The sequence below is a fragment of the Carcharodon carcharias genome, chromosome 1, assembly GCF_017639515.1.
Source record: "Carcharodon carcharias isolate sCarCar2 chromosome 1, sCarCar2.pri, whole genome shotgun sequence".
Taxonomy (NCBI): Eukaryota; Metazoa; Chordata; class Chondrichthyes; order Lamniformes; family Lamnidae; genus Carcharodon; species Carcharodon carcharias.
Genome location: NC_054467.1, coordinates 1,354,704 through 1,378,700, shown reverse-complemented (window position 1 = coordinate 1,378,700; position 23,997 = coordinate 1,354,704). Strand labels below are relative to the sequence as shown.

At 49.6% G+C, this 23,997-nt stretch overlaps 1 protein-coding gene across 2 annotated transcripts in view; it reads left to right on the top strand.

The window, feature by feature from the left end:
- The window catches only part of LOC121280696 (clathrin light chain A-like), a 52,683-nt gene extending 30,130 nt beyond the window's left edge, over positions 1-22,553 (top strand). The window contains exons 4-7 of one of the 2 annotated variants that reach the window (XM_041192801.1): positions 3,332-3,443; positions 5,868-5,921; positions 15,170-15,205; positions 22,010-22,553. In XM_041192801.1, the coding sequence (XP_041048735.1) occupies positions 3,332-3,443; positions 5,868-5,921; positions 15,170-15,205; positions 22,010-22,184 (377 nt within the window). In that variant the 3' untranslated portion in view covers positions 22,185-22,553. The remainder of the gene's footprint in view (positions 1-3,331; positions 3,444-5,867; positions 5,922-15,169; positions 15,206-22,009) is intronic. The other variant, XM_041192811.1, reaches the window with a different exon arrangement.
- Positions 22,554-23,997: the final 1,444 nt, after the last annotated feature.

The following is a 23,997-nucleotide window of genomic DNA, read 5'->3' as shown; positions in this document are numbered from 1 at the left end:
AAAAGGGGTGTTAATGGTGGTGATATTAGCTAAGGAATGTGCTAATGGAGACATTAAGGGTAGAAAGCAGGAAGAGCAAGTGGCAGGTGGCCCTAGTGGGGGTTGGTGGGGGAGTGGGGATCGAAATGGAGTAAAAGGTGGAGATAAAACGATAGATCAAAATAAATAGGTGGGAAAAGAAAAATATATTTTAAAAATTATAAATTATTGGAAAAAGGGGAGATCGGAAAGGGGGTGGGGATGGAGGAGAGAGTTCATGATCTAAAGTTGTTGAACTCAATATTCAGTCCGGAAGGCTGTAATGTGCCTAGTCGGAAGATGAGGTGCTGTTCCTCCAGTTTGCGTTGAGCTTCACTGGAACAATGCAGCAGGCCAAGAACGGACATGTGGGCATGAGAGCAGGGTGGAGTGTTGAAATAGCAAGCGACAGGGAGGTCTGGGTCATGCTTGCGGACAGACCGAAGGTGTTCCATAAAGTGGTCACCCAGACTGTGTTTGGTCTCTCCAATGTAGAGGAAACCGCATTGGGAGCAATGAATGCAGTAGACTAAATTGAGGGAAGTGCAGTGAAATGCTGTTTCACTTGAAAGGAGTGTTTGGGCCCTTGGATGGTGAGGAGGGGGGAAGTAAAGGGGCCGGTGTTACACCTTCTGCAGTTGCATGGGAAGGTGCCGTGGGAGGGGGTTCAGGTGTAGGGGGTGATGGAGGAGTGGACTAGGGTGTCCTGGAGGGAACGATCCCTGTGGAATGCCGCCGGGGGGCGGGGGGGTTGAAGGGAAGATGTGTTTGGTGGTGGCATCATGCTAGAGTTGGCGAAAATGGCGGAGGATGATCCGTTGAATGCAGAGGCTGGTGGGGTGATAAGTGAGGACAAGGGGGACCCTATCATGTTTCTGGGAGGGAGGAGAAAGCGTGAGGGTGGATGCGTGGGAGATGGGCCGGACACGGTTGAGGGCCCTGTCAACCAGCGTGGGTGGAAAACCTCGGTTAAGGAAGAAGGAGGACATGTCAGAGGAACTGCTTTTGAAGGTAGCATCATCAGAACAGATGCGATGGAGGCGAAGGAACTGAGAGAATGGGATGGAGTCCTTACAGAAAGCAGGGCGTGAGGAGCTGTGGTCGAGGTAGCTGTGGGAGTCGGTAGGCTTGTAATGAATATTGGTGGACAGTCTATCACCAGAAATTGAGACAGAGAGGTCAAGGAAGGGAAGGGAAGTGTCAGAGATGGACCATGTGAAAATGATGGAGGGGTGGAAATAGGAAGCAAAATTAATAAATGTTTCTGGGTCCAGACAAGAGCATGAAGCAGCACCGAAGCAATCATCGATGTACGGAGAAAGAGTTGTGGGACCATCTTGTGCCTTTCTTCACTGTTTCCCAAGTCAAAGTCACTTCCTGCACAACTGCCAGTGTCTGCATCAGTCACAATCCACTCCCCTTTAAGAGTTGCAGGCTACTGTTAAGCGGTGCTTGCCACTCACAATATTGGCCACCTGCTGATGTATCCAGCCAATCAACACCACCATTAAGGCTGACTGGATACTGAAATAATTGAAGCAAGTTCATATACTGTCTGCATCACAATCAATGCGTATGGGTTAATCATGCATCCCAGTCTTGTTTTTGAGTGATATCAGATTCCGTCCCCTTCCTGTGGAAGGCCCTGCAGGAATGAAGGAAACCTAATCCCAGTAAATTCTGGGGCAAGGAATTATTCTTACTTCTTAACCATAGAAAGGTTACAGTGCATAAAGAGGCCATTCAGCCCATTGTGTTTGTGCCAGCCAAAAGACAGAAAAAAGAAACTAACCACTCATTTAAATCCCACTTTTCAGCACCTGGTCCCTAACCTTGCAGGTTACAGCACTTCAGATGCAGATCCAGCTGCCTTTTAAATGAGTCAACTGTTTCAGTCTCAACCACCAACTTCGGCTGTGAATTCCAGATGCCCACCACCCTCTGGGTGAAAAAGTTTTTCCTCATGTCCCCTTCTGTCCTTTATCCAATCACCTTAAGTCTATACCCCCTGGTAACTGACCCCTCAGCTAGGGGATGCAAGTCTTTCCTGTCTATTCTATCTAGGCCCCTCATAATTTTGTGCACCTCAATTAGGTTCCTCTGTTCTAAGGGAAACAACCCCAGCCTATCCAATCTCTCCTCATAGCTGCAATTTTCAAGCCCTGGCAACATTCTTCTCTGTACTCTCTCCAGAACAATTATGTCCTTCCCGTAATGTGGTGACCAGAACTGCACACAAAACTCCAGCTGTGGCCTAACCTACGTTTCATACAGTTCCAGCATTACATCCCTGCTTTTGTATTCAATACCTCACCCAATAAAGGAAACCTTTCTTGTCCACCTGTCCTACCACCTTAAGGGACCTGTGAACATGTACCCCAAGGTCTCTCGCTTCCTCACCCCTCCCAATAACCTCCCGTTTATTCAATATTCCCTAGCTTTGTTTGCCCTCCCCAAATGCATTACCTCACACTTTTCTGGATTGAATTCCATTTGCCACTTCTCCACCCACTCAACCAAACCATTGATATCATTCTGGAGACAACAGCTATCCTCTTCACTATCAACTACACGGCCAACTTTTGTGTCACCTGCAAATTTCCCAATCATACCTCCCACATTTAAGTCTAAATCATTAATATATACAATAAACATCACAGGCCCCAACACTGAGCACTGTGGAACACCACTGGAAACCATTTTCCATTCACAAAATCATCCATCGAGCATTACCCTTTGTTTCCAGTCGCTGAGCCAATTTTGGATCCAACCTGCCACCTTCCCCTGTATCCCATGAGATCTCACTTTCCTGATCAAGTCTGCCATGTAGGACCTTGTCAAATGCTTTACTGAAATCCATGTAGACAACAGCCACTGCGCTATTCAGTAATCCTCCTTGTTACTTCCTCAAAAAATCCTATTAGGTTAGTAAGGCGCGATCTTCCTCTAACAAAGCCATGTTGACTATCCCTGAGGTCTTTCTAAGTGACATTTTATCCTGGCTTTCAGAATTGTTTCCAGTAATTTTCCCACCACCGAAGTCAGGCTAACCGGCCCATAATTTTCTGGCCTGTCCCTCACACGCTTTTTAAACAATGTTACAACGTTTGCAGACCCCTAATCCTCTGGGACCTCGCCTGTATCTAATGAGGATTGGAAAATGATCCTCAGAGCATCTGCTATTTCCTCCCTGGCTTCCTTTAACAGCCTGGGATACAATCCATCTGGCCCTGCTGATTTATCTACCTTCAAGGATGCCGGTCTCTCCAGTACTTCCTGTCTCACTATGCTACTTCCTGTCTCACTATGCTAGATGCCAACTCTCGTGAAGCAGAACTAGAATGGAAAGAGAAAGCTAAGAAAGAGCTGGAGGATTGGTACATACAACAAGCAGAGCACCTCGAAGAAATGAAAACTAATAACAGGTATTCACATGTTGCCAAGAGCTGAATGTTGTTGTGTATCAAAAAATAAATGTTTTGTACAGAGGAGCCTTGCCATAAAATTACCCAAACTTATTTTTTTTTTACATAAAGTTTTCTTGAACTATGTATAGGAAATTATAATCTGAAGCCTCATTTTAAAATAACAAATAAATAATTCAGCAAGGGACATAGGAATGGGGGAGGCCATTCAGCCCCTCAAGCCTGTTCTGCCATTCAATTGGATCATGGCTGATCTGTATCTTAACTCTATCCAATTGCCTTAGTATCATATTCCTTAATACTCTTTCCTATCAAAAATCTATCAATCTCACTTTTGAAATTTTCAATTGATCCCCAGCCTCAGCAGCATTTTCTTTGGGGAAGATGTGCCAGATTTCTGATTCCCTTGGTAACTGTGGCTATATTACATGGCTCATTGAAAGATAAATTCAAATTTTCAATTACTGTAAATTTAAAAAAATTATTTCCTTCAAATGCCCATCCAGTTTCCTTTTGGAATCATTGATCTTCTCCGCTTCCAGCACCCTTCTAGGCAACGAGTTCCAGGCATTTGCCACTTGCTGTGTAAAAAAGTCCTTTCCACCCTGCGTCTCTTGCCCAAAACCTTAAATCTGTGTCCCCTTAGTCCTTCTACCATCAGCTAATGGGAACAGCTTTGCTTTATCTACCTGATCTACACCTGCCATAATTTTGTACACCCCTCTCAAATCTGCCCTTTATCTCCTTTGCTCCAAGGAGAATAACCTCAGCCTTTCCAATCCCTCATTCCTGGAACCATTCTGGTAAATCTCTTCCACACCCTTTCAAGGATCATCACATCCTTCCTAAAGTGCGAGGGCCAGAACTGGACACAATACTTGAGTTGTGGTCTATGGAATTTTAAGTTTAGATATCCCTTGAAGTTTCTTTTTATATATTCACGGTTACAAGTTTCTCACTTCCCCCTCTTTGATTTGGTCAGTTCTTTGCCTTTCTGATGGAACACTTTGGATGATGAGGGAAAGTTCTGTACCAATTTTTCAGGAAGGGAAACATTCTAAATAAATCCTGCTGCGCTTTATTATTGATTGTATCACTCCCTTATGAATCAGAATTTCCCTAAAAGTACAAGTTACTCGAGCCAAATCCACAGCAGTTTGCAATTCTGACTTGGTTGATATTATGTCTACTTTGCCCCTCATTACATCAATCTCTCCAATACCTTACAGTTTGGTTTGGTGGTGCTACCAATTACTCACCCTCCTGGATCACACAGCCACTGTTGGCAGCAGTTTATCAGCCCTTTGAATGTTTCTGACCTGCTTCTTACTGGTACACCCATCGTCCCCCTCTGAGAACTGAGGGGCATTTGTGGGGACAGAGTCAGGCAATGGAAACAGGTCAAAAACAAAAATAATAATACCTGGAAAAACTCAGCAGGTCTGACAGCATCTGCGGATGACGTTTCGAGTCCATATGACTTTATCAGAAATGGAGACAGATTATCTGTTTAACATCTGCATTCAGCTTTCTTTTAACTCTATTTATTTCTCAGAGTAACTGAGAACCTCTGGATACATCTCACTGTTTCCACAGCCTCATAGATTCCTACTTTTTAAATTTGTTTTCTATCATTTTAGAAAGACAGGTTACCAATTCCTAACTCATTTTAAGGGAATTCTCTACTGTGGAAGCCATTACTCTCGGTTTAATCAATCACTGTAGAATTGTAGCATTAATGCTGTTGTTCAACAAACTGGGACATCTCTAAACTCAAAATAGCTGAAATTATTAGTAAATATTATGCAATTTAACAAATCCTCCTTCTATACAGGCTATTGCTCCACAGGTTATCAGAAACCCAGATCCATGTGGGAATTTCCCCTGAGGCATCTCCTACTTTTCCATCGTTCACTTACTTACAAGGGGTTTGCACCAAACCTCAGCCAGAGTTATGGAGATGGGGCAGGAGTGGCCGGGGGAATCTCCCACTGATCGTCTTTTGCTGAAGGTAGAAGTCATTTTGCTGTAAATGCTGGTTGTTGCCCTTGAGATATGAGTCTTTCAACCCTACAAAAAAGGACAGGAAAAGACCAACAGGCTCAGCAAGGCCATGCGCTCAGCCAGGTATACCGATTAGTGACATTACCCGCACCCCATCAATTCCCCACCTCCTGCCACTGGAATTTCGGGCAGATATTAAAGGTAATTGGAACTGGAACGCCCTCCCCAAATTCCAGTGCTCTGATCCAGGGGCAATGTTCCCACAGGCTGCCTTCTCCAGCCCCAGGAATTTCAGGCCCTTTATAAGTGATGTGTTTTGTCCTGTTTATTTGGGCAGCATCTTACTCTTGTTTTCCCACGTTTTCTCTTTCTGATTGTTGCTGTCCATGGACTACACAACTGACCTTTTGATCGTCCTAGGATTCTGGATGAGGCTTTCTACAAACAACCCTTCGCTGATGTGATTGGCTATGTGTATGTTGCCTTATTAATATTTCCCTCTTGCTGTTCTTACCTCAAACAATTCCTAATGAAAACTGTTTGCTCTTGTTTTGTACACCTGCTGCCACATTCTTCTGTTTTTATCACATCATTTTAGTGTTGAATAAATAGGGAATAAATGCTCAGGTTAATATTCTGCTTTGTCAACTAATTTGCAATATTTTAAAGTTTTGGATTGAATGTCCTGTTGAGAGACTGAACAGAGATGGCAGTCGTAGATCAGTGGTGGAACTCTCATCCGAGTCAGAAGGTTATGGGTTTGAGTTATATAAATGCCAGTTCATTTTTTATTAATTCTTTTTTTCCATAGAAGAAGTTTATGGAATTAAATGTTAGTCACTGTATTTACTGTGTACGCTCAGCTGCATTCCAAATTTAGATGTTGAGGAAAAATTGGGAATGACTGACATCTGAAACATAAAACACTGTGAATGCCAACTTAATCAGTCCGCATCTAAGGGTAGACAGGGTCAGTATGTGGTCCTGGAACAGCACTGAGCTGCACCTGTGTCCAATGAGGCAAGGGCCACTTAGTTAGATAATTTGGTAGAGTTTTGGATTAGGGTTGATACTGCAATTAGGGCCACAAAGTCAGGGGCCAGCAGCTTCTTGCCCATAAAACTGTGTCGCTCTTTCCCCACAAAAACAGGTTCAGTCACAATTAACCCCTTAGAACGTTGGGTGAACCCAAAAGAAGTTAATGAAATAATAGAATCTTACAGTACAGAAAGTGGTCAGTTGGTGCTTGTGCAACTTAATGGTAGATCTATCCGGTTAGTACCAGCCCTTTGCTCTTCCCTCACATCCCTGCAACTTCTCCATTGAAAGATTTAATCAATTCTCTTTTCAATATTCACTATTAAATCTGCTTCCTGCATCCTTTCAGGTAGCATAATCTGGATTACAACAGCTCTCAATGTGTAAAAAAAAATTCTTCTCAACACCCTCTCCCCAGCTCTTTCACCGATTATCTATCTCTCCTGGTTTTTGACCTGCCTGCCCGGTAACAATTTCTCCTTATTCATTGTATCATCATTTTGAACATCTATAACATCTGACGTTTCTGCCCTCAACATTTGCAGCAAGAGAACATCTAAGCAGCCCATTAGTGTCATTGAATATTCAACAGAATCAGAACAGATTGAAAAATGCAATTAGTGAGTCTGCAGTCTGGCGCTTCAACAACAACTTGCATTTATATAGTACCTTTAATGTAGTAACACGTCCCAAGGTACTTCACAGGAGACAGAAATTGATACTGAGCCACTTAAGGCAATACTCAGGCAAGTGACCAAAGTCTTGGGTGACAAAGTAGGGTTTAGGGAGCACCCTTAAGAGGAAGGGGAAGATAGAGAGGTGGAGAGGTTTAGGGAGCGAATTCCAGAGCTTCAGGCCCAATGCAGCTGCAGACATGGCCGCCAATGGTGGAGTGATGAAAATTGGGAATGCACAAGAGGCTGGATTGGTAGGAGTGCAGGGATCTCGGAGGATTGTAAGGCTGGAGGAGATTACAAAGATAGGGAGGGGTGAGGCCATGGAAGGATTTCAACACAAGGATGGGAATTTTAACATTGAGGTGTTGCTGAACCAGGAGCCAATATAGATCATTGAGCACTGGGGTGATGGGTGAATGGAGCTTGGTGCCTGTTAGGATATGGGCAACAGAGACTTGGATAATTTGACAAGGACTGGCAATTATAGTGGGCACATTTTGGGAAGTTGCAGGCCTATAACTTTGGCCTACATTCCAGAAGCATTGGGTCAATGGGAGTGCCCCTTGTTTGCGTAAGAACAGAACACTCAATGAGGACATTGTATCAAAGCAAGGCCAACCCTGAGTGTTCAGCTCCTCTCTCACAGGACTTATGCTGATCTCCACCCTTTTTCTGTTATTCATAGACTGTTTCTGACCAGTTTTTCCAGCTAGATTTCTTTGTCTATTTTCTATCAGGAGCAGATATCTGTGTTTTCTGTTCTGTGATTGATCCTAATCGTAAAACGTCATCTTTTCAAAGTCTTTGTTAAAAATTCTTCACGGATAATTACCTGTCCCCCAACACCCACTATTCAGAACCGACTCTTTTGTGGGTCCACTTTAAATGTAACAGTATTCTCTGGAAATTTACTTTGGTGTTTCACAAGCGGATCACTCAACAACTGAAACTAACAAATTGCTGCAGTTAACCATTTTATTGACTGAGACTTTCCCAATCTACCACCCCCTCCTTCCCCACTCTCCCACCCCCTCCTTCCCCACCCACCCCCTCCTTCCCCACCCACCCCATCCTTCCCCACTCTCCCACCCCCTCCTTCCCCACCCACCCCCTCCTTCCCCACTCTCCCACCCCCTCCTTCCCCACCCACCCCCTCCTTCCCCACTCTCCCACCCCCTCCTTCCCCACCCACCCCCTCCTTCCCCACTCTCCCACCCCCTCCTTTCCCAATCTACCACCCCCTCCTTCCCCACCCACCCCCTCCTTCCCCACTCTCCCACCCCCTCCTTCCCCACCCACCCCCTCCTTCCCCACTCTCCCACCCCCTCCTTCCCCACTCTCCCACCCCCTCCTTCCCCACCCACCCCCTCCTTCCCCACTCTCCCACCCCCTCCTTCCCCACTCTACCACCCCCTCCTTCCCCACCCACCCCCTCCTTCCCCACTCTCCCACCCCCTCCTCCCCCCACTCTCCCACCCCCTCCTTCCCCACTCTCCCACCCCCTCCTTCCCCACTCTCCCACCCCCTCCTTCCCCACTCTCCCACCCCCTCCTTCCCCACTCTCCCACCCCCTCCTTCCCCACTCTCCCACCCCCTCCTTCCCCACTCTCCCACCCCCTCCTTCCCCACTCTCCCACCCCCTCCTTCCCCACTCACCCCCTCCTTCCCCACTCTCCCACCCCCTCCTTCCCCACTCACCCCCTCCTTCCCCAATCTCCCACCCCCTCCTTCCCCACTCACCCCCTCCTTCCCCACTCTCCCACCCCCTCCTTCCCCACTCACCCCCTCCTTCCCCAATCTCCCACCCCCTCCTTCCCCACTCACCCCCTCCTTCCCCACTCTCCCACCCCCTCCTTCCCCAATCTCCCACCCCCTCCTTCCCCACTCACCCCCTCCTTCCCCACTCACCCACCCCCTCCTTCCCCACCCACCCCCTCCTTCCCCACTCTCCCACCCCCTCCTTCCCCAATCTCCCACCCCCTCCTTCCCCACTCACCCCCTCCTTCCCCACTCTCCCACCCCCTCCTTCCCCACCCACCCCCTCCTCCCCCCACTCTCCCACCCCCTCCTCCCCCCACTCTCCCACCCCCTCCTTCCCCACCCACCCCCTCCTTCCCCACTCTCCCCACCCCCTCCTTCCCCAATCTCCCACCCCCTCCTTCCCCACCCACCCCCTCCTTCCCCACCCACCCCCTCCCCCCACTCTCCCACCCCCTCCTTCCCCCACCCACCCCCTCCTCCCCCCACTCTCCCACCCCCTCCTTCCCCACCCACCCCCTCCTTCCCCACTCTCCCACCCCCTCCTTCCCCAATCACCCACCCCCTCCTTCCCCAATCACCCACCCCCTCCTTCCCCACCCACCCCCTCCTTCCCCACCCACCCCCTCCTTCCCCACCCACCCCCTCCTTCCCCACTCTCCCACCCCCTCCTTCCCCACCCACCCCCTCCTTCCCCACCCACCCCCTCCTTCCCCACTCTCCCACCCCCTCCTTCCCCACTCACCCCCTCCTTCCCCAATCACCCACCCCCTCCTTCCCCACCCACCCCCTCCTTCCCCACCCACCCCCTCCTTCCCCACCCACCCCCTCCTTCCCCACTCTCCCACCCCCTCCTTCCCCACCCACCCCCTCCTTCCCCACTCTCCCACCCCCTCCTTCCCCAATCACCCACCCCCTCTTTCCCAATCTCCCACCCCCTCCTTCCCCACTCACCCCCTCCTCCCCCACTCTCCCACCCCCTCCTTCCCCAATCTCCCACCCCCTCCTTCCCCACTCACCCCCTCCTTCCCCACTCTCCCACCCCCTCCTTCCCCACCCACCCCCTCCTCCCCCCACTCTCCCACCCCCTCCTCCCCCCACTCTCCCACCCCCTCCTTCCCCACCCACCCCCTCCTTCCCCACCCACCCCCTCCTTCCCCACTCTCCCACCCCCTCCTTCCCCACTCTCCCACCCCCTCCTTCCCCACCCACCCCCTCCTTCCCCACCCACCCCCTCCTTCCCCACCCACCCCCTCCTTCCCCACTCTCCCACCCCCTCCTTCCCCACTCTCCCACCCCCTCCTTCCCCACCCACCCCCTCCTTCCCCACCCACCCCCTCCTTCCCCACTCTCCCACCCCCTCCTTCCCCACTCTCCCACCCCCTCCTTCCCCACCCACCCCCTCCTTCCCCACCCACCCCCTCCTTCCCCACTCTCCCACCCCCTCCTTCCCCACCCACCCCCTCCTTCCCCCACCCACCCCCTCCTTCCCCAATCTCCCACCCCCTCCTTCCCCACTCTCCCACCCCCTCCTCCCCCCACTCTCCCACCCCCTCCTTCCCCAATCTCCCACCCCCTCCTTCCCCACCCACCCCCTCCTTCCCCACCCACCCCCTCCTTCCCCAATCACCCACCCCCTCCTTCCCCACCCACCCCCTCCTTCCCCACCCACCCCCTCCTTCCCCACTCTCCCACCCCCTCCTTCCCCACCCACCCCCTCCTTCCCCACTCTCCCACCCCCTCCTTCCCCACTCTCCCACCCCCTCCTTCCCCCACCCACCCCCTCCTTCCCCACTCTCCCACCCCCTCCTTCCCCACCCACCCCCTCCTTCCCCAATCACCCACCCCCTCCTTCCCCACCCACCCCCTCCTTCCCCAATCACCCACCCCCTCCTTCCCCACCCACCCCCTCCTTCCCCACCCACCCCCTCCTTCCCCACTCTCCCACCCCCTCCTTCCCCACTCTCCCACCCCCTCCTTCCCCACTCTCCCACCCCCTCCTTCCCCACTCTCCCACCCCCTCCTTCCCCCACTCTCCCACCCCCTCCTTCCCCACCCACCCCCTCCTTCCCCACCCACCCCCTCCTTCCCCACTCTCCCACCCCCTCCTTCCCCACTCTCCCACCCCCTCCTTCCCCACCCACCCCCTCCTTCCCCACCCACCCCCTCCTCCCCCCACTCTCCCACCCCCTCCTTCCCCACCCCACCCCCTCCTTCCCCACTCTCCCACCCCCTCCTTCCCCACTCCCCCCCTCCTTCCCCACTCCCCCCTCTCCTTCCCCACTCCCCCCTCCTTCCCCACTCTCCCACCCCCTCCTTCCCCACCCACCCCCTCCTTCCCCACTCTCCCACCCCCTCCTTCCCCACCCACCCCCTCCTCCCCCCACTCTCCCACCCCCTCCTTCCCGACTCTCCCACCCCCTCCTTCCCCACCCACCCCCTCCTTCCCCACTCTCCCACCCCCTCCTTCCCCAATCTCCCACCCCCTCCTTCCCCACCCACCCCCTCCTTCCCCACCCACCCCCTCCCCCCACTCTCCCACCCCCTCCTTCCCCCACCCACCCCCTCCTCCCCCCACTCTCCCACCCCCTTCCTTCCCCACTCTCCCACCCCCTCCTTCCCCCACCCACCCCCTCCTTCCCCCACCCACCCCCTCCTTCCCCACTCTCCCACCCCCTTCCTTCCCCACTCTCCCACCCCCTTCCTTCCCCACTCTCCCACCCCCTCCTTCCCCCACTCTCCCACCCCCTCCTTCCCCACCCACCCCCTCCTCCCCCCACTCTCCCACCCCCTCCTCCCCCCACTCTCCCACCCCCTCCTTCCCCACCCACCCCCTCCTCCCCCCACTCTCCCACCCCCTCCTTCCCCCACTCTCCCACCCCCTCCTCCCCCCACTCTCCCACCCCCTCCTCCCCCACTCTCCCACCCCCTCCTTCCCCAATCACCCACCCCCTCCTCCCCCCACTCTCCCACCCCCTCCTTCCCCCACCCACCCCCTCCTTCCCCACCCACCCCCTCCCCCCACTCTCCCACCCCCTCCTTCCCCACCCACCCCCTCCTTCCCCACTCTCCCACCCCCTCCTTCCCCACTCTCCCACCCCCTCCTTCCCCCACCCACCCCCTCCTTCCCCCACCCACCCCCTCCCCCCACTCTCCCACCCCCTCCTTCCCCACCCACCCCCTCCTTCCCCCACCCACCCCCTCCTTCCCCCACCCACCCCCTCCCCCCACTCTCCCACCCCCTCCTTCCCCACCCACCCCCTCCTTCCCCAATCACCCACCCCCTCCTTCCCCAATCACCCACCCCCTCCTTCCCCACCCACCCCCTCCTTCCCCACTCTCCCACCCCCTCCTTCCCCACTCTCCCACCCCCTCCTTCCCCACTCTCCCACCCCCTCCTTCCCCACTCTCCCACCCCCTCCTTCCCCCACTCTCCCACCCCCTCCTTCCCCACCCACCCCCTCCTTCCCCACCCACCCCCTCCTTCCCCACTCTCCCACCCCCTCCTTCCCCACTCTCCCACCCCCTCCTTCCCCACTCTCCCACCCCCTCCTTCCCCCACTCTCCCACCCCCTCCTTCCCCACCCACCCCCTCCTTCCCCACTCTCCCACCCCCTCCTTCCCCACCCACCCCCTCCTTCCCCACCCACCCCCTCCTTCCCCACTCTCCCACCCCCTCCTTCCCCCACTCTCCCACCCCCTCCTTCCCCACTCTCCCACCCCCTCCTTCCCGACTCTCCCACCCCCTCCTTCCCCACCCACCCCCTCCTTCCCCACTCTCCCACCCCCCTCCTTCCCCCACTCTCCCACCCCCTCCTTCCCCACTCTCCCACCCCCTCCTCCCCCCACTCTCCCACCCCCTCCTTCCCCCACTCTCCCACCCCCTCCTTCCCCCACTCTCCCACCCCCTCCTCCCCCCACTCTCCCACCCCCTCCTCCCCCCACTCTCCCACCCCCTCCTTCCCCCACTCTCCCACCCCCTCCTTCCCCCACTCTCCCACCCCCTCCTTCCCCACTTTTCCATCCCCTCCTACCCCCACAATCACCCTCGTTCCTCTCCCACTTGCCACTTTGAATCTCCTTCTCCCAACTCACCCTTCCCCCACTTTTCCACTCTCCCCCTCCTTCTCTATCCCTCCCCAGTTCCTATTCCCCTCCCACCCTCCTCCACTCACCCCCCCACTTCCTTCTCCCTCTGTCCCTCCTTTCCCTCTTCTCTCCATTCCTCCCCTCCCTACGTCCCTTACCCCTTTCTCCTGACTCACTCCTCCACTCCCAGTGAGAGTTGTGCTGGGTTGTGATCAGAATAATAGACTGGGACATTTCATTGGGTTTATTCCTGTTCAGTCACAGTGGAGTCGCTGATGTGAATAGTTATTAATATATTTTTGTCTGTTACTACACGTGGGCTCAAATAAGAGCTGGTATCAGCAAACAGGGTCCCTAAAAATCCCATAAACAAATAAAGTGAGTTTACTGTCAACACCGAAACCACGACCAACACTTAATTTCTCTCAGGGTTTAGGATAAAACCCTCACTCATTACAATCTCATTCTCGAACGTCCAACGTCCTGATACTGGAATGAGTAAACTTTGATTCCTTGATAAAAGGAATCTTTTTCACTTTTAATGCTGGAAATGCTCAGCAGCTCTGGCGGCGTCTGTGGAGAAAGGAACAGAGTTAACGTTTCAGGTCGATGACCTTTCCTCAGGATTCCCATTTAATTTCTCCTGCCCTCCACCCTATTGCAGAAATTCCCTTAGGGTTTTATTCCCCCCACCACCCCTTTCCCTGCCTTTGTATTTGCTTAAAATCTCTAACTTACATCTTACATTTCTAACCTTTTACCGTTATGACAAAAAGTGACTGACCCAGAACGTTTGGCAGAATCTTAAGCCCTTTGAAAAATTTCAGAGGTCAGAACTATTTCTGGGTCCGGACACCACACGAGATTAACAGCATCCCTCCACACTCGCTGCTGGGTGGGTTCCCGAGGCTAGAGGTCCAGTAGGAGGGTCCGAATCTCAAGCTGGCCAGCAGCCCCAATGGGAGAGGTGGGCGCTGCTGAGGTATGTAGGGGAGTGCGAGGGCACCTCAAAATGAAGGCACTTTCTGAAGGGTAATGAAAATTTAAAAATAAAGAATGCTCATAGCTGTCAGGGCCATCAGTATGGAGGGGGTACCAGTACACAAACCACAGTTTGTGGCTGTACCTGTGGCCTTTTCACCGCAGTGGCTCTGTAATTGGGGATGTGAAGGGAGGCTCCAATTTCCCCCTCCCAACTCCCTGGAGGTGGCCTCCTTGTGGCCGTCTGAGGGCAGCAACAAACCTCTTCTCAAACCCCCAGTCATGGAGCTGCTGGGATCAGAGGGCAATCCCACAGGCTCCAGCCTCAGCTGGAAGATTCTGGAAATGTCGCCTAAGTAGGGAACAAAAGCAGAATTACCTGGAAAAACTCAGCAGGTCTGGCAGCATCGGCGGAGAAGAAAAGAGTTGACGTTTCGAGTCCTCATGACCCTTCGGCCTTAATTGCTGTTGGATCCTGGTCACCAGTTTATTGGGACTTATGGATCTGGGTTGCACATTTGTTTTGGGATGGCCGAGTTAGTACAATAGACAGAGTAGGTCAGCAGATACTTCTGGAAGAACACATTCTGTTTATTTACAAAGGTATTCAGCAGCTACACTTGTGTGCTTTCAACTCAAACTCTGTCTCCACACTACAGACTCTAACTTTAGACTACTGACTACTGAGCTCGCCCACGCTTCTCTTCTATTGGATACTAAGATCATGTGATCTTCCATTATTACATTCTTCTTAAAGGTGTATTACACATCAGATTACCACAATTGCCCTATATGTCTGCCTGGCTCCATGAAGCAGGTTTGCCAGTATTTGCTGCAGTTTCAGCATTGATTTTGTTTATGTTACTGTGACATTGGAGGTGTATAGCTATTGCTTAAAAATAAACTGCTAACTCAGTTTTTGCTGTTAATATTTTAAGTGTGATGATCAAGAGATTAGAATAGATTTTGACTCTGCAATAGTGTAAATCAGGTGACAGTAAATTGACAGGTTGAAGTCAATGGAAATAAACCCCAGTTTTACACTTTAGCAAAAAGCCAACATCTACACCTGTAGCTGCCATTGAGCAGTTTGTTCCTGTAAGAGCAGTGAATGGAATTTCCAATATCCAATTGTCTAACTTTCCTTTTTTGCTTGTTTCTTTCATACACACCGTGAAGTACAAACATAAAGCAGCACTGCTACAACCTACAACAGTTAAGTAAACTATTCTCGATTTTACCTTGCTACAGACTGGATAGGGGTCAGTTAGCAGAGGAAAGATTATCCACCAGGAGAGGAGCTTCATTAAACAGGAACACAAGTCCCAGAATCCATCTTCTAGTCATGTGGGATGTCTCTAAGCTGCTCTTCTGTCTACTGAGGCAGTATAGGGACATAGTTACCCCACACATGTAGTTCAATTGATGTTGCTGTGCAACTTCAATCTGTCAGGATTATTACTAAATCAGAACTATGTTCCAGCACACTCTGCTGAACAGTTTGAAAAGTTTTTCTGCCCTGTTTGATACTGTGGCCTGTAACGGTAATTATGAATGCTAAACAAAAACAGAAAATGTTGGTAAAACTCAACGGGTCTGACAACATCTGTGGAGAGAGAAACAGAATTAACGTTTCAGGTTCGTATGACTCTTTTCCAGAATTATGAATGTTACTTGTCCAGGTCAATGTAAACAGCTCATCGTTTCAGGTCGTGACCTCTAGTGTCACAGCTGCTTGTGATGTAAGGTCATCGACCTGAAACATTAACTCAGGCCCGGGTTTTAGCCACAAAATCCAGGAAATAACCGAAAATCATAAGTCCCACCCCTGAACCTGGCATTTCCCCTCTTTGCAGGGGTGGGACTGGATTCGGGGTTGGGGTTTGGACACACACATGATTCACGGAGGCCGCAGGGCCACTTAAATCATCAGCTGTCTCCGCTAAAGTGGGATTTTGGAAGAAGATATGTGTGGAATCCGGAGTGTGCAGATTAGAACAGATAAGAGGAGGTTTGAACTTGGTGGGTGTTTATGGGTAGCAAGGATATCCCTTTGGAGAGGTGAGGTACCCCTTCGGATAGAGTTCTGGGACACCTTTGTGAGAGGGAAGGCACTTTTATGGATGTTAGAAGTGAACATGATAATGTACTTTTTATGTCCAAACTCATTGGAACTGTCAAACTGTAAAAGAGGTGTCTAGCTGTCCAGGAACTGTCTGGCTGTCTAGGAACTGCCCCACTGTCCAGGAACTGTCTGGCTATCCAGGAACTGTCCAGCTGTCCAGGAATGTCCAGCTCAAGGAAATGTTAAGGAATTGTCCAGCTATCAAATCTGTCAAAGCTATCCTGTAAAAGTTACCCAGGAAGTGTCAAAGCTGTCAAGGAACTGTCCAAGGTTACGAGGTGAGTTGGTGTGGAGGGGGTAAAGGCAAAGGTGGTGGGGGTATGGGTTGGCATGAGTTGGCATTAAGTTAGCACAGGGGATATGGAAGCAATGGGGGTGGATAGCAGGCACTAAATTGGCATGGGGGTGTGGGGGCATTATTAAGTGGAATGTGGTGTGAGGGGCCATGGGGGTGGGGTAGAGGGTAACTAAGTTGGCAGAGGGGTGTGGGGGACATGGGGCCATGGATGGGGAGCATGGACGGACATAGGGAGTGTGTGGGGGGGGGCTGGTGAGGGCTGGATGGATGGTTTTTGTTTTGTTATTATTTTTTATTTTATTAAACATAGTGTGGGAGCACCGTGACTGGCCTTGCACCTGCCTCCACACCAGCATCTGTGGATTTGTTCTGGGGTCACCTACCCCAAATCCTGTTTCAGCCCTGCCCCCAGCCCCTCCCCCAACTGAAAATCCCACCTGTGGACGGCCATTTTTAAAGGTCGGGTTCACCAAGCATGAAATCTCCCCACCCTGTGAGTCTGATCCACGGGGGAAAACCTGGGCCTCTGTTTCTCTCGCCAGAGACACTGTCAGGCCAGCTGCGTATTTCTAGCATTTCATGTTTTTATTCCAGAATTCCAGCATTTATCTATTTACTTTATTACAAAAAGCAAATGTACAGAAACAACATCAAATTTTTAGTTGTAAGATTTACAAGCACAGAAGGAGCCTTTTGGCTCTTTGGGGAGGTAATGGTGCAGTGGTATTGTCATTGACTGGTACTCCAGAGACCCAGGTTAATGCTCAGGGGACCCGGGTTCAAATCCCACCATAACAGATGATGAAATATGAATTCAATAAAAATCTGGAATTAAAAGTCTAATGATGACCAGGGCCCTCAACCGTGTCCGGCCCATCTCCCGCGTATCCGCCCTCACACCTTCCTCTCTCTCTTCCGGATCCATGATAGGGTCCTCCTTATCCTCACTTATCACCCCACCAGTCTCCGCATTCAAAGGATCATCCTCTGCCATTTCTGCCAACTCCAGCATGATGCCACCACCAAAAACATCTTCCCTTCACCCCACCTGGTGGCATTCCGCAGGGATTGTTCCCTCCAGGACACGCTGGTCCACTCCTCCATCACCCCCTACACCTCAACCTCCTCCCACGGCACCTTCCCATGCAACTGCAGAAGTTGCAACATCTGCCCCTTTACTTCCCCCCTCCTCACCGTCCAAGGGCCCAAACACTCCTTTCAAGTGAAGCAGCATTTCACTTGCACTTCCCTCAATTTAGTCTACTGCATTCATTGCTCCCAATGCGGTCTCCTCTACATTGGAGAGACCAAATGCAGACTGGGTGACCGCTTTGCAGAACACCTTCGGTCTGTCCGCAAGCATGACCCACACCTCCCTGTTGCTTACCATTTCAACACTCCACCCTGCTCTCTTGCCCACATGTCCGGTCCTTGGCCTGCTGCATTGTTCCAGTGAAGCCCAACGCAAACTGGAGGAACAACACCTCATCTTCCGACTAGGCACTTTACAGCCTTCCGGACTGAATATTGAGTTCAACAATTTCAGATCCTGAACTCTCTCCTCCATCCACCGCCCCCCTTTCCGATCCCCCTTTTTCCAATAATTTATATTTTTTAAATATATTTTTCCTTTCCCACCTATTTCTATTATTTTTAAATTTATTTCCATCCATTGTTTCATCTCCACCTTTTAGACTATTTCGATCCCTTCCCCTACCCCACCCCCACTAGGGCTATCTGCACCTTGCTCATCCTGCTTTCTACCCTTAATGTCACCATTATCACATTCCTTAGATAATATCACCACCTTCAACACCTCTTTGTCCTTTTGTCTATGACATCTTTGGCAATCTCCACCTATCACTGGCCCTCTATCCAGCTCCACCTGTCCCACCCCCCTCAACCAGCTTTTATTTCACCTCATTTCTATATTTCCTCAGTTCTGATGAAGAGTCATTCTGACTGGAAACGTTAACTGTGTTCCTCTCCACTGATGCTGTCAGACCTGCCGAATTTTTCCAGCTATTTTTATTTTTGTTTCATGAAACTATTGTTGATTGTCATAAAAACCATCTGGTTCACTAATGTCCTTTAGGGAAGGAAATCTGCTGTCCTTACCTGGTCTGGCCTACATGTGACTCCAGACCCACAGCAATGACTCTTAAATGCCTTCTGAACAAGGGATGGGCAATAAATCCTGGCCCAGCCAGTGACGCCCACATTCCATGAATGAATAAACAAAAACCGGACCCATCTAGTTTCCTTGTCCTTTTATATTATTCTTCCTTTTCACATAATTATGCAATACCTTTGCAGTGTTATTGGCTGCAGTACTTACAGGGAGTAGCGTGGGAGAATTTCTGGAGAGGAAATCTGGAAGTACTGGTATCACAGACCTCCTGCTGAAATACCTTTGGACTGATTTCTGCAGGTTGTCTGCCCAACAGCCTGATTGTCAGGCAAAATCTTGCAGATTATTACAATTTACAGCACAGAAACAGACCATTTGCCCCAAATGGTCCGTGCCCATGTATATACTTCACATGAGCCTCTCTCTTCGTCTCACTCTATCAGCATATTCTTCTATTCCTTTCTCCCTCATGTGTTTACCCAGCTTCCCCTTAAATATATTGATACTATTCACCTCAACCATTCCCTGTGGGAGCGACTTCCGCATTCTCACCACTTTCTGGGTGAAGAAGTTTCTCTTGAATTCCTGATTGGACTTAATAGTGACTGTCTTATATTTATAGACCCCTAGTTCTGCTTTCACTTGCAAGTGAAATGTATCACCTCAATACTTTGTCTATACTGAAGTTAATTTGCCTATTACATGCCCATTCTGCAAGGTTATTATCGTCTTCCTGTATTTGGCCACAGCCATTCTCTGCATTAGGCACACACTCCAATTTGATCTCAGGCACAAATTTTGAAGTAATATTTCCAATTCTAGCATCCAAATTGTTGATGAAAATGGGAGTAAGCGTCCCAGCACCAATCCCTGTGGAACACCATTTCCCACTTGTTGCTAGTCTGAGTAACTCCCATTAAGCCCTGCTCCTTGTTTCTGTTCTGTAACCGGCTTGCTATCCATTCTGCTATTTGTCCTGACTCCACAAGCTCTGCCTCTTGTTGTGAGTCTACCATGTGGTACCTTATCAAAGGCCTTTGGAAATGCAATTATGTTAACTTCAATGATATCACCCTTTCTGTTACTTCTTTTAAGAATTCAATAAGTTTAAGAACAAAAGGGGTAGAGCAGGAGTTTTCCAGACACCTGTGTCTGCTTCACCACTCCATAGTATCGTGGTTGAACTTCCACATCAACTCTGCTTTCCCAGCCCTATCTCTTTATCCCAAAGATCTATAAATCTCAGTCTTGAATATACCAATCAACTGAGCATCCACAATTCTCTGGGGTTGAGGATTCCAAAGATTCACAAGCCTCTGAGTGAAGACATTTCTCCTCATCTCAGTCCTAAATGGCTGCCCCCTTATCCTGAGACTGGGACCCTGTCTTATAGACTCCAGCCTCTCAGCATCGATCTTGCCAAGCCCTCTAAGAATAAGTCTATTATGTGGTACTTTATCAATTGCTTTTTGAAAATCCATATATACATCTCACTAGGACAGGAAAAGATGACCCCCAAGCAAACATTCTGGGAATGCACAAGGGTGATTAGTTTATCTTTGTGTGGATGGCAAACTGGGAAATGTTTGGGATGTCCCTTCTCCTGCCTGGAGCAGGTTTGGTTGTGTAGAAGTTGGACGTGATGGTGACCTTGGTGGCTACTGGTGTCATTGTTCTATGAGGCTGTAGGAACTGCTGAAAGAAGTGGTTCAGTTCTGTGAGCATCTCTTTGCTGAATCTCAGGTATTGCCCCTGGTTGAGGTGGGGCTGTGTGAAGTCCTTCCGTCAAGAATCATTTCCCTCCCTCTGTGGACAGCTTCCCCTCTCTGCAGCATCAGCTTCAAATCCCTATCAGATTGTGACAGTTTGGCTTTCATAACTATTAGCAACCGTTTGTCACAAAACACCTTGGACTGCCCTGTCAGGATGCAACAACACCCTCTTTCAAATCCAGTCTTTCATAAAAAATCCTCTAAGAACACAGCACAATTCTTCCACAAACTTTGCAATAGCAAAAATAATTCAGAAGTATCCGGCTAATCCTTTAAATAGTGTGAATGTGAGTGGGATCCCTCGTACAGCTGAACACAAGTTCAGTTGGGAATGATTTGGAGAGGGCAATAACTAGACCTGCATGACTCAAGTTTGTGGAACATACATTGGATCAGTCTGAGAGTCTGTTTGATGTCATGACTGTCTACTCTGCAAGCGTGTGATGAACGCGTGGCACACTGTTGTTGGAGATGAGGGTGGAGGAGATAAGCAGAGGGGTTTTCAGTATAGAAAAGAATCTGTATTGAATTGTATTCTAGGATGCTCCTTGGATAATGAGCAACTTAGACGGACAAGAGCAGGACCCAGTAGTGCTTGTGTGCTTCAGCCAGACCTGGCATTAAATATATCTGTCCAACACTGCGTTCCTTGGACTTAAGGGAGCAGAGATGATGGACAGACCATGGAAAATGGCTAGAGTGGGAGAGACTAATTGTTTAATGGGGATTAGGATGTTGAAGATGGAGGTGAGGGTGAGGCTGAGCTGAACAGTAGCTGCAGAAATGTTGTGGTGAAGGCCAGAAAGTTAGTATTTTGAAAGTTGTACTTTCTTGATTCTTTCATGGGATGTGGGTATCACTGGCAAGGCCGACATTTGTTGCCCATCCCTAATTGCCCTTGAACTTAGTGTCTTGCTCGGCCATTTCAGAGGGCAGTTGAGGGTCAACCACATTACTGTGGGTCTGGAGTCACATGTAGGCCAGACCAGGTGAGGAGAGCAGATTTTCTTCCCTAAAGGACATTATTTAAGCAGATGGGCTTTTACAACAATCGGTGATAGTTGTCATGGTCCCTATTACTGAGATTTGCTTTATATTCCAGATTTATTAGCTGGATTCGAATGCCTGCAGCCACCATTGTGGGATTCAAACTCATACCCCTGGGTATCTGGAGTGCTAATCCAGCGACATCTCCACTACACCACCAGCACACCATTAGTACTATTGTAGGTAAATTGGGAGATAGTTCTTTCCAGGGATGGACACAGAAGGAAGTCAGATTGGGAAGGGAAAGTAGAATATGGGTAGAGAGCAATCCAAGGAAATGATTAGAGAAAGCTGGGATGTTATGCTAAGCTTATATAAAATATTCATTCAGCTCCAGGTGGAATATCGTCCCCAATTCTGGGCACTGCACTTTCGGAAGGATGTGAAAGGGGACAGGAAAGATTTAGTAAAACAGTAGAGAAGCTAGGGTTGTTCTCTGTATATTTAATTGTAGATCTGCATCATTGCTGTCCACATTGTTTAAATGGTTTAATATAAACTAGAATAAAAAAAGGCTTTTTTTTAAAAGCTTGTGAAATCCTTTGTATAATCTTATATTCTGGGTTTCATTTCAGTTCAGTAATCTAAGGCATTCCTTAAGAAGTGATGAAACAGGAATAAAATGGTTGTTTTCACCCTCCTTCAGGGCAGCTGAAGTCTCAGATGTGAACGAAGGTCAAGAAGTTGTTGCAGGCTCTGAGTGGGAACATGTCTTACATCTGTGTGATTTGAACTCCAAGACCAGCAAGGTGTCTAAAGATGTGTCACGGATGCGATCTGTTCTAGTCTCACTAAGCCAGGTGCCACTCGCCCTAAAATGAAGTCAAAACTGTCAGGCTTGTGTTTTTAATTCTAATCAGTTTGAACCTCAGAGAAATATTCAGTTTAAATTATGAGCTGTGTGGGATGTTCGCTAGTGTTGAAATTTGCTGCTTGTGGTTCTTTACGCCTGCCAGATTAAAACTTGGTGGAAGAGGAGCAAGTCTAGGAAATGTGCTCCAACAGAACAGATTAAATAGAGCATTTGCTGTTTGATTTGTATCCATTAGTGTGTGTGTGTTTTTATTGCTTTGTGGACTCTGGACTGCAGTACAAGATGTACCATGTGTTTCAATACTGTAAATATAGTAAAACTAAATTATAAATCTGCTGTTACTATTCTGATGAAATAAAATTTATCATCAAGTTCATAACAGAGTTGTGTTTTGTTATTTGCAAAAGCTTTTAAACTTCAAAGGATCATCCTCCTCCATTTCCGCCAACTCCAGCATGATGCCACCACCAAACACATCTTCCCTTCATCCCCCCCAGCGGCATTCCGCAGGGATCATTCCCTCCAGGACACCCTGGTCCACTCCTCCCCTACACCTCAACCCCTTCCCGTGGCACCATCCTATGCAAACGTAGAAGGTGCAACACCTGCTCCTTTACTTGCCCCCTCCTCACCGTCCAAGGGCCCAAATACTCTTTTCAAGTGAAGCAGCATTTCACTTGCACTTCCCTCAATTTAGTCTACTGCATTCGCTGCTCCCAATGCGGTTTCCTCTACATTGGAGAGACCAAACGCAGACTGGGTGACCACTTTGCGGAACACCTTCAGTCTGTCCGCAAGAATGACCCAGATCTCGCTGTCGCTTGCCATTTCAACACCCCACCCTGCTCTCATGCCCACATGTCCGTCCTTGGCCTGCTGCATTGTTCCAGTGAAGCTCAACGCAAACTGGAGGAACAGCTCCTCATCTTCCGACTAGGCACTTTACAGCCTCCCGGACTTAATATTGAGTTCAACAATTTCAGGTTCTGAACTCTGTCCTCCATTCCCACCCACTTTCTGTCCCCCTTTTTTCAATAATTTATAATTTATTTAAAAATATAATTTTTCTTTTCCCATTTTTAAATTAATTTCGATCTATTGTTTTATCTCCACCTTTTAGTCCATTTTGATCCCTTCCCCCCCCACCCCACCCCCACTAGGGCCATCTGCCACTAGCTTGTCCTGCTTGTTACCCTAAATGTCCCCATTAGCACATTCCTTAGATAATATCAGCACCATCAGCACCCCTTTGTCCTTTTGTCTATGACATCTTTGGCAATCTCTTCTTTTTCTCCACCTATCACTGGCCCCCTATGTAGCTCTACCTGTCCCACCCTCCTCTACCAGCTTATATTTCACTTCATTTCTCGATTTCCTTAGTTTTGATGAAGAGTCATATGGACTTGAAACGTTAACAGTGTTCCTCTCCGCAGATGCTGTCAGACCTGTTGAGTTTTTCCAGGTATTTTTGTTTTTGCTTTAAATATTAGTGTTCACACAATTGCTTTTGAGTCTGAAGCTTGTGGATTAAATCCTCAGTTCAGTATTTCAGCACAAAATCTGGGCATCTCGAGAGGGAGTGCTGCACTGTCGAGAGGTCATTGCACTTTGGACTTTAAACAGTCTCCCTATTATTAAAAGGTCTTTCTCCTGGTATCCTGGCCAACATTGCTTCCTCAAACATCACCAAAAATAGACTTCTCTTTGTGGGATCTTGCTGTGTACAAATTGGCTGCTGTGTTTGCCTGCACTTCAGTGACTGAACTTCAGAAGTAATTAATTGAAAGTGAAACACTTTAAGGTGTTTAAGGAAGCAGAAT